Here is an 11865-nt window from a genome sequence, read left to right as displayed (position 1 = left end):
TAAACTTTAATGATTTAATCTACTAGGGACACAAGAATGTAAGCATAATAAATTGAGAAGCTCCACGTTCTAGTGCGTACTTAGCTTCGAATCTGCTAAAATCAGTTGTTTTTAGAATCGAATGGCTTTTACCTAGAGCGTTTTTATTGAAAGTTGAAACTATAAGTAACCGACTAATCGAAAATGATACGACTTCAGATATGCGATGTGGATTTTTAATTCTACACTATTTTTTTTTGTCCTGATTCGCAGGTTCTGCCGTCCAAGTACACGAAAATAAGTTCATACTAGTGACGATTCAATGTTTTGAACTTGTCCCTGAAATAAAACGAGAAATGGAAAATCGTTGGTTCAATAATTGAAATCGTAGAAATTATTGGTACTTTTGCGGTTTACAGTTTTGAATGGTGAAATGGTAGATACAATTACGATATTTCTTTTATAAAACAGTAATAACCAGATGTTAATACATATACATGTAGTTCATATATACATATTAAGGTGTCCCATATTTAGGGTCAATCGATTTGAAAAAAGTGAAAAACTATTGCTTAGCTGTTTCAGATTTTTATATCAAATCTAAGCGGCGCTGACAACAGTGTGGATTTCCCCGTTTGAAATACACGAGTTTCGGACACGATCTCAGTATATATTTTATTACAAATGTTATGATGTTCATAACAATGTGTAACTGCGAGGTTTTGCTGGTCATTAGAGCTACTATCTGAGGAAAAATTCACGTCATGATACTATGCAATCATAACAAATTGCACGCCCTCGAAATCTGATTTTTTTCATTTGGAAACTATTCCTCAATACCCTAAATATGGGACACATACATCTCTACTCTCACAAAATTGTGTCGATATAGTGCATCAAGAAATTCGGGCAACACCCGGACAAGGGTTTCGGCAGTTTTTCTTCTCCCTCGTGCGAATGCGGGTGTTTCTACAATGACCGTATACCTGCTTTACTCTCCCTTCCTCACTCCCATGACTCACAAACATAATTGTAATGAATGGAGTACACATTTAGTTAAAAAAGAAAAAAAGATGGATCCCAGTATTATTCAGTTTCTTTTCAGGGCCTCTTCTTTCAGGTAATAAGTTTTGTCTCAGAATCTATTTGTACGATCCGGTTCAGACTAATTACACCTCCAAGAGTGCGTAAAAAAGATCTAGAACACCACACGACCAACAGTTAAGGTGGAACAGAAAAAGAAATGCGGTGAATATTAATCTTTGTATCATTTTATGAAAGGTTACATAGAATAAAAAAACTATGTGAAGCTTCTTAAAACTTCGAGTGTATTTTAACACACATTTGAAAGATATGAGCGAAATTTTTCATCATCCAACTGTCGCAGAACGGCAGCGTTATTAGCCGAGCCGTTCACTGAAGAATATATCCTCAATCAACGGCTGACCATCGAAGGGCCTGGCCGCTTCAGTCTGGAATCGGCAGGAGAGATGAGGTGTGTATTTCTTGTATGAAACGTGAAAACTATAAGCAATATACATCATATCATATCATCATACATCGTACATCGTACATCGTACATCATACATCATACAACATCATACCTAGTATTACAGTTCGAAACCAAAGTTTGAATTTTCGGATGTTCGGAAAGTGACGTCACCAATCTGAAATCGGCTAGCCGAGTTCCTCAGTCTGGTAACAACCGCGCAGTAGAGCGGACGGTTGAGAGTCGCGCTCCGCAAATTTCGAGTACCGGGTTCTCAACCTCCCAGATCCCGCGCTTCGGGTCCGCTACGTATTTCGAGTACCGGGTTCTCAACCTCTCGGATCCCGCGCTTCGGGTCCGCTACGCGGTGAAACTCGACTTCCAGGATAAGCGCTCCGTGGTTCCTGGTTCATGTTTACAATAAATTATTTCAATTCGTTTTTCGCGCAACCCCAAATTCGGTAGCTGTCGGTCCGCTAATAAAATTTCTCGACTTCCAGGATAAGCGCTCCGTGGTTCCTGGTTCATGTTTACAATAAATTATTTCAATTCGTTTTTCGCGCAACCCCAAATTCGGTAGCTGTCGGTCCGCTAATAAAATTTCTCGACTTCCAGGATAAGCGCTCCGTGGTTCCTGGTTCATGTTTACAATAAATTATTTCAATTCGTTTTTCGCGCAACCCCAAATTCGGTAGCTGTCGGTCCGCTAATAAAATTTCTCGACTTCCAGGATAAGCGCTCCGTGGTTCCTGGTTCATGTTTACAATAAATTATTTCAATTCGTTTTTCGCGCAACCCCAAATTCGGTAGCTGTCGGTCCGCTAATAAAATTTCTCGACTTCCAGGATAAGCGCTACGTGGTTCCTGGTTCATGTTTACAATAAATTATTTCAATTCGTTTTTCGCGCAACCCCAAATTCGGTAGCTGTCGGTCCGCTAATAAAATTTCTCGACTTCCAGGATAAGCGCTACGTGGTTCCTGGTTCATGTTTACAATAAATTATTTCAATTCGTTTTTCGCGCAACCCCAAATTCGGTAGCTGTCGGTGCGCTAATAAAATTTCTATAACTTTACAATCTTCTCATAATCTTTTTGATAAAATATGTCGATAAAAAAATTATATCAAACCTTACACATTATTTTTGATTTGTTCTCACGCTGAAAATATTTATTAGTATTCGAGGTATAACTCGAGGTGGTTGACGGTTTTCGTTGGAGGTAGTTAGGGGTGGTTGCGGGTAATCTCGGTGATTCAGGAGGAGGGGGACGAGGATTTGTGCTCGGTGAGTAAAACACTTTTATAATATTTCATGGCAATTGTATTTATATTTTATCTGAAATATTTCAAACTTGTCATGTTTACATTAAATTATTTCAATTCATTTTTCGCGCAAGCACATATTTAGTAGCTATGAATAATCTCACACAATTTATTATATTATTAATTAATTAATTAATATTCTTATAATATTTGATGGCAATTGTAATTATATTTCATCTGAAATATTACAAACTTGTCACCTTTACAATAAATTATTTCAATTCATTTTTCGTGCAAGCACAAATTCAGTAGCTACGAATAAGCTTATACAATTTATTATATTATTAATTAATTATTTAATCAATTACTCAATTATATTAATCCTTACACAATATTTTCGATGTGTTCTTATACTGAAAATATTTATTACTATTCAAGGTATAACCTGAGGTGGTTGAAGGTGGTCGGAGGTGGACGAGGATTTGTGCTGGGTGAGTAAAACACTTTTATAATATTTGATGGCAATTGTAATTATATTTCATCTGAAATATTACAAACTTGTCACGTTTACAATAAATTATTTCAATTCATTTTTCGTGCAAGCACATATTCAGTAGCTATGAATAATCTTGTACAATTTATTATATTGTTAATTAATTGATCAATTACATTAATCCTTACACAATATTTTTGATATGTTCCTATACTAAAAATATTCATTACTATTCCAGGTATTACCCGAGGTGGTCGGAGGTGGACGAGAAGGAGGACGAGCTGGACGAGGAAGAGGACCAGGTGGACGAGGAGGAGGACGAGGTGGACGAGGAGGAGGCGGGGTGGGTCGTGGGAGAGGACCTCTCCTCTCCTCAGAGGAGAGGAGGAGGCGGGGTGGGTCGTGGGAGAGGACCTCTCCTCTCCTCAGAGGAGGGGAGGGGGAGGGGTGGGTCGTGGGAGAGGACCTCTCCTCTCCTCAGAGGAGGGGAGGGGGAGGGGCAGGGAAGGGGGAAAGGGGGAGGGGGTGGGGTGGGGAGGGGACGGGAGGGGCGCGGGGGAGGGGAGGGAGGGAGGGAGGGTGGGCGGGAGGGAGGGCGGGTGAGAGGGAGGGGGGTGCGCGGGCGGGGGGTGTTTTGCTCTATTAACTTTAATGGGCTTGCATCGACATCCGTCCTCCACTCTCTCCCCCCCCGCCCTCCCGCCCGCCGTCCCTCCCGCCCTCCCGCCCTCCCGCCCACCCTCCCTCCCTCCCTCCCCTCCCCCGCGCCCCTCCCGACCCGTCCCCTCCCCACCCCCCTCCCCCTCCCCCTTTCCCCCTTCCCTGCCCCTCCCCCTTCCCCTCCTCTGAGGAGAGGAGAGGTCCTCTCCCACGACCCACCCCTCCCCCTCCCCTCCTCTGAGGAGAGGAGAGGTCCTCTCCCACGACCCACCCCGCCTCCTCCTCTCCTCTGAGGAGAGGAGAGGTCCTCTCCCACGACCCACCCCGCCTCCTCCTCGTCCACCTGGTCCTCCTCCTCGTCCAGCTCGTCCTCCTCCTCGTCCACCTCCGACCACCTTGGGTATTACCTGGAATAGTAATGAATATTTTTAGTATAGGAACAAATCAAAAATATTGTGTAAGGATTAATGTAATTAATCAATTAATTAATGATACAATGAACTGTACAAGATTATTCATAGCTACTGAATATGTGCTTGCACGAGAAATAAATTGAAATAATTTATTGTAAACGTGACAAGTTTGTAATATTTCAGATGAAATATAATTACAATTGCCTTCAAATATTATAAGAATAGTAATTAATTAATTAATAATATAATAAATTGTATAAGATTATTCATAGCTACTGAATATGTGCTTGCACGAAAAATGAATTGAAATGATTTAATGTAAATATTTTCAGTATAGGAATACATCAAAAATATTGTATAAGGATTAATATGATTGATTAATTATTTAATAATATAATGAATTGTATAAGCTTATTCATAGCTACTGAATATGTGCTTGCGCGAAAAATGAATTGAAATAATTTATTGTAAACATGACTACTTTGAAATATTTTAAATAAAATATAAATACAATTGCCATGAAATATTATAAAAGTGTTTCACTCACCGAGCACAAATCCTCGTCCTCCTCGTCCTCCTCCTCGTCCACCTCCGACCACCTTCAACCACCTCAGGTTATACCTCGAATAGTAATAAATATTTTCAGTATAAGAACACATCGAAAATATTGTGTAAGGATTAATATAATTGAGTAATTGATTAAATAATTGATTAATAATATAATAAATTGTATAAGCTTATTCGTAGCTACTGAATTTGCGCTTGCACGAAAAATGAATTAAAATAATTTATTGTAAAGGTGACAAGTTTGTAATATTTCAGATGAAATATAGTTACAATTGCCTTCAAATATTATAAGAATATTAATTAACTGATTAATAATATAAAAAATTGTAGAAGCTTATTCATAGCTACTGAATTTGTGCTTGCGCGAAAAATGAATTGAAATAATTTAATGTAAACATGACAAGTTTGAAATATTTCAGATAAAATTTAATGACAATTGCCATGAAATATTATAAAAGTGTTTTACTCACCGAGCACAAATCCTCGTCCCCCTCCTCCTGAATCACCGAGATTACCCGCAACCACCCCTAACTGCCTCCAACGAAAACCGCCAACCACCTCGAGTTATACCTCGAATACTAATAAATATTTTCAGCGTGAGAACAAATCAAAAATAATGTGTAAGGTTTGATATAATTTTTTTATCGACATATTTTACCAAAAAGATTATGAGAAGATTGTAAAGTTATAGAAATTTTATTAGCGCACCGACAGCTACTGAATTTGGGCGTGCGCGAAAAACGAATTGAAATAATTTATTGTAAACATGAACCAGGAACCACGGAGCGCTTATCCTGGAAGTCGAGAAATTTTATTAGCGGACCGACAGCTACCGAATTTGGGGTTGCGCGAAAAACGAATTGAAATAATTTATTGTAAACATGAACCAGGAACCACGGAGCGCTTATCCTGGAAGTCGAGAAATTTTATTAGCGGACCGACAGCTACCAAATTTGGGGTTGCGCGAAAAACGAATTGAAATAATTTATTGTAAACATGAACCAGGAACCACGGAGCGCTTATCCTGGAAGTCGAGAAATTTTATTAGCGGACCGACAGCTACCGAATTTGGGGTTGCGCGAAAAACGAATTGAAATAATTTATTGTAAACATGAACCAGGAACCACGGAGCGCTTATCCTGGAAGTCGAGTTTCACCGCGTAGCGGACCCGAAGCGCGGGATCTGGGAGGTTGAGAACCCGGTACTCGAAATTTGCGGAGCGCGACTCTCAACCGTCCGCTCTACTGCGCGGTTGTTACCAGACTGAGGAACTCGGCTAGCCGATTTTAGATTGGTGACGTCACTTTCCGAACATCCGAAAATTCAAACTTTGGTTTCGAACTGTAATACTAGGTATGATGTTGTATGATGTATGATGTACGATGTATGATGTATGATGTATGATGTACGATGTACGATGTACGATGTATGATGATATGATATGATGTATAATGCTTTTAGTTTTCACGTTTCATACAAGAAATACACACTTCATCTCTCCTGCCGATTCCAGACTCAAGCAGCCAGGCCCTTCGATGGTCAGCCGTTGACTGAATAGATTCTTGCATGCACTATGTCGACGTAATTTTGCAAGAGAAATCGATTGGGCGCAGTCCCAATACGCTGCGATCAACGCATTATAAGTTACAGGCAAAAAACGAGAACCGGCGTTTTCGACATTTTTCAGCAGGTGCTTTTTCGCTCGCCATTTCTCTCCTGTTGGTCCCACGATCTCTTCGCTGCATTTTCTGAGTTCCTGGGGGTCCAATTGGTCGGGAAAGGGTCATACGAATCAATTCTGAGACGAAAGATTTTTCGGTCAAAAAAAAAGGAAGGTTAACCCCTTTGTATTTTTGGCGAAAATTTTCGTGATTTTCAAAAGTGCTGGAATCAATTCTTTCTGGCACTAGTCCGACGTAATTTTGCGAGAGAAATCGATTGGGCGCAGTCCCAATAGGCTGCGATCAACGGATCAAAAGTTACAGCCAAAAAACGAGAACCTGTGTTTTTGACATTTTTCAGCTGGTGCTTTTTCGCCCGGCATTTCTCTCCTGTTGGTCCCACGCTCTCTTCGCTGCGTTTTCTGAGTTCCTGGGGGTCCAATTGGTCGGGAAAGGGTCATACGAATCAATTCTGAGACGAAAGATTTTTCGGTCAAAAAAAAAGGAAGGTTAACCCCTTTGTATTTTTGGCGAAAATTTTCGTGATTTTCAAAAGTGCTGGAATCAATTCTTTCTGGCACTAGTCCGACGTAATTTTGCGAGTGAAATCGATTGGGCGCAGTCCCAATAGGCTGCGATCAACGGATCAAAGGTTACAGCCAAAAAACGAGAACCTGCGTTTTCGACATTTTTCAGATGGTGCTTTTTCGGTCGCCATTTCTCCCCTGTTGGTCCCACGCTCTTTTCGCTGCGTTTTCTGAGTCCCTGGGGGTCCAATTGGTCGGAAAAGGGTCGTACCAATCAATTCTGAGACGAAAGATTTTTCGGTCAAAAAAAAAGGAAGGTTAACCCCTTTGTATTTTTGGCGAAAATTTTCGCGATTTTGAAAAGTGCTGGAACAAATAATTTCTGGCACTAGTCCGACGTAATTTTGCGAGAGAAATCGATTGGGTGCAGTCCCAATAGGCTGCGATCAACGGATCAAAAGTTACAGCCAAAAAACGAGAACCTGTGTTTTTGACATTTTTCAGCTGGTGCTTTTTTGCCCGGCATTTCTCTCCTGTTGGTCCCACGCTCTTTCCGCTGCGTTTTCTGAGTTCCAGGGGGTCCAATTGGTCGGGAAAGGGTCATTCGAATCGAATCCGAGACCAAAAATTTTCGGCTTCAAAAATGAAGAAAAAGTAAGGCTAACCCCTTCGCATTTTTGTTGAAAATTTTCGCAATGTCGAAAAGTGACCGTTCTCAATCTCACCGATGGTACGATTGATATTCCAGCAGAAGATATTCTAATGTAACATTCATAGATCCATCTATACTGCTGATCAAGTAACCCATTTTAATTTAGTGCATCTAGTATCAGCGGTTAGTCCTAATTATCGATGAAGAATTTGGATTATCGTAAGAGAGATTCTTAAGTCGAGCCACTCGTACTCATCTTAACGTATCGTCGTTCAGTTCTTGGTACCGGCTAATCGATCCTTTATGAAAGCTAATACAGGGGACCGTTGTCGGTGTGTACGTGACTTTTGTTTGAAATACCTATAGAGAATCGAACCGAGGTATTTTACACTACCAAGTACCTCGTTGGTTGCATTCAGACTGATTTCATCATCACACCGCAGTATCATACTCTTATCTGAAGGCATACCATTAACATAAAAGCTGAAGTAGATAATCTCAGTTTTAATGTAATTTACCGAAAGTATTCAGTGGTACTATTTTTTTCCTTATGTATCATTAGTGCTAACGCGGGAAAAGAATTATTGCGATTTACAGGTTCAAAAGAATGAATCAAAGCGAGCCGGATCGTATTGTACGGATTTTTGTATTGTACGATGATAAATATCTTTATATTCTGGATCGAAATTATATATTCTCAACTTTTCACACGTCCTACTTCGAATTCCGTTCAATAGGTACACGTGACTGAATAAATTATATGTAAATAAGTTATTTATTTATTTGTTTATAATAAATAATTTAATGAGCTTCACATTCCAGTGAGCATTAAGCTTCAAATATGATGAAACCAGTTGCTTTCAGAATTCATTTACATATACCTTATGTAGCGCTGTTATCAAAAGTTGAAACTACAAACAACCGACTGAACGAGATGGAGTGAATAAAAATGACACAAATTGAGATATCTGTTATGGATTTTCAATACCGCAATATTTTTTTGTTGTGATTTGCAGTTTCTGTCATCCAAGTACACGAGAATAAGTTGATACTAGTGAGGATCCAATATTATGAACTTGTCCCTCAAATGATACAAAAAATAAACAATCGGTGGTCCAATGATTGGAGTCGTAGAAATTACAGCTATTTTCATCGATTCACTCCAGAAAAAGATGGTATTGTATGAGTTGGTCTTCTCAATCGAGTCGATCCTCCAGTTACTAAAAGGATATGTAGTTACATAATACATTATGCATATTTCGGTACAAATGACATGGGAAATTATCACCAGTTTTAAATAATGAGATGGTAGAAATAATTACAATGTTTTTTTATGAAACAGTGATATACATATGTATATACATATGGATATAATTCATACATATATGTATATATATATATTCTATAATAAATCTCATCCGTGATACACATTCCTATACTAAAATTATTTACAGAATAGATCGACATATTTTTTGTTCAAAAATTTGATCTAGTTTGGTCACGGTTTCTTTTTGTTTTCATTCTGTAAGGGCCAATACTCAAGGCGGATTCAAGTCGTGAATATGGAATAGCATTTGGGAAATGCGGAAATCGTCGTAAAAACAATCGCGCATATTTAATATATAATTGATCGTGGTCTATTGTCAAATACACTATTACCTTTGTTAAAAACTGCATTACCGGTTATAGTTTTTGCATGTAATACAAATTTGTCGACTAGCATTTCGATTCAGCGAAAATTTCCACGAGACTTCCAAGAGTTTCAAACGGGGAATGAACGGACATGAATGCCTCATTGTATTGGTCCCGGAGTGTCGAGACGACTTTTTGACTTTCGTTAAAAATGAATACTTTTATTATTTCAAATTGTACGTATAAATAATACGTATACGTATTTATATAATGCCTATACATTAGATATAATCGATGAATTAGATTAGTTTCCCTTGTACGTATTCCACGTTCATCATCTGCAAAACGTTTAACGCAGGATCACAGTCATGTATGGATATCATACTATTTGGAAATATTCACAATTGCTTCGGATTCTCGACGCCCAACTTCCCGCCACCCTGCTCGAAATTTGGAAATATCACTCTGTCGAATCCACGAATAGTGATTTCTCCATCCGACGACGGTAGTTTCTTTTTCGTCAAACGAAACCTGAAAGGGCCTCAAATTCCCAGCCTTCTCCCTCTTCGGTCTATTCATAAAAGTTCGTCACTGTTCCCGTAACTTTCGGACATTAACTCGGTGGCATTTGGAGTAATAAAATCGCCCGCAGGAGGACGACAAGTGAAATGACGAAGAAGCGAAGGACCTGCGGAACCTCCGCCGAACCCGCAGGCAAATTTCGCGCCTGGTCGTTCATAACGTCGCTGGAAATTGCCGCGCTGTTCGGTTCGGCCGAAGGGCAACTCAATTGCGGGCTGCTCGTGTTGTTCATTGCGGATTCCCGGGCGCACCGACTGGCGTGATGGGCGTAACAAGCCGCGTACGATATCGCGTGGGGTATGTAGCTCTGGTCCATGCTTCCGGAGAACAGCGTCGTCGCCAAAGGGCCGATGGCGAAAACGGGCACGTCCTCACCTCCGTGGGTCGCCCAGGCGCGGGGCACTCCGGCGGTCTGCGAATAAATTTCAAGGATCAGGCCGATTGATTGGCATTGGAAACAATGAAAAGCTACGAAGGTATGAACACATGGTACGGTCTGGATGGATCCTCGATGTGAAGTGGAGTAACCATGGGCGAAAATGGATAGGATCCTACGTTATGGTATTGAAAATGTGATTCGAGCAAATACCAACGCCTAGAGACTGGCAGCCCAGATTTCAACAGAGTACCGATAGAAAGCCTATCCGTAGGTAACTTTTTCAGAGACCATTAATTAGCAGTTACAGTCAGATCGAATTCACTTTTGAATCACTATTTACACTTATTGATTTCTAGTAGTGGTTGGACAGAGAAATATTACAATTAAAACGAACTATAGTTCACTTTGTATCCTTAGATTTTAGGCGGTGGTGCTTTTCTTGCGGCATTGCGGGCAACAAATTTCATGCAAGACAAAAACTTCTGAGAGCTTTTTGCGATTAATAAAAAATCTCGCGGACAATGAAATGAGGACAACATGAAAACATCATTGATCGAAATTTGACGCCCAAGATCTATCGTTCTCTAACTTAAATCATGTACTTGCAATATAAGTGTACATGACTTGGGACTATTTGCGATGACGTTTTCTCGCGAAATTCTGTAAAACTGTAGCGTTTGTATCAACTCATATTAGTATTTTGTAAATCCCGTCGAAATTTCGAGAAGAAAATATAATAGAGTTAGGTTTTCATCTCGCGGAATTTAGAGGAAAGGTCTTCTCGATTCTGAATAAATTTTCAGGGCTCTTTTTCCACTTACTGGGCTCTCAGGAATATAGAATTGACAGTATAACATCTTACGGTCAACAGCCCATAAAATATACTAAGTAGTATAGGTAACTTGAGCAACCTAACTGATTTTCCAGGAATTGCAAACTGTTTTGGGAGTGCATTAGTCATTTCAGAGGGTATTTCAAGAGTTACGGTTGTTGATTAACACTAGTCACCGGATTTCTCTTCGTGACTGTTGGTCCGTGTACCACGTCGTATATACACGAAAATTAAGATGCCTCGAAACTGTGATGTTGTATCAAATATGTAAGATGTCTTATGCTATGGTCAGCGGGCACAATCTAGTTCAAACGTAATTTATATTCCGGAAGGGTAATCGAGGTACAAAGCTGTCATTAATAATGCGGGCGCATAAACTTTTCGCCAATGTATATCCACCATCGATATAATAATCAAATTGCTACTAGCTCATTTCTCATAGCTTTGTTATACAGGCACGTATGCATCTAATTTGCAATCGTATTTGACTCCAGGAACCTTCCGGTAACGCCAAGAGAATAACCTTACCAGCTCGATATCGACAAGGTTGAAGGATCCAATATGAGTTATCGCGATTCCACCATCTGGCGGAAAATTCAATATCACGCTCGAAGAGTACCGTATCTAATTATAAAAGTCCTTATGTTATATATTTATTTAATTTTTCACCCTGTCCTTGTTGCGCAATAAAACTCGGCTAACTTGCACAAAGTTTCCTTCGCTTCATCCTTTTTAC

The 11865-nt window shown here is 39.8% G+C and overlaps 1 protein-coding gene across 2 annotated transcripts in view; it reads right to left on the bottom strand.

Moving 5' to 3' along the window:
- Window positions 1-8348: 8348 nt before the first annotated feature.
- The window catches only part of LOC124183428 (alkaline phosphatase-like), a 237491-nt gene continuing 233974 nt past the window's right edge, over window positions 8349-11865 (bottom strand). For both annotated transcript variants that reach the window (XM_046571910.1, XM_046571909.1), the window contains one exon: window positions 8349-10330. In XM_046571910.1, coding sequence (XP_046427866.1) covers window positions 9950-10330 — 381 coding nt within the window. In that variant the 3' untranslated portion in view covers window positions 8349-9949. The remainder of the gene's footprint in view (window positions 10331-11865) is intronic.

The sequence above is a fragment of the Neodiprion fabricii genome, chromosome 5 (assembly GCF_021155785.1).
Source record: "Neodiprion fabricii isolate iyNeoFabr1 chromosome 5, iyNeoFabr1.1, whole genome shotgun sequence".
Classification (NCBI taxonomy): domain Eukaryota; kingdom Metazoa; phylum Arthropoda; class Insecta; order Hymenoptera; family Diprionidae; genus Neodiprion; species Neodiprion fabricii.
This window is presented reverse-complemented; position numbering and strand designations above follow the sequence as displayed.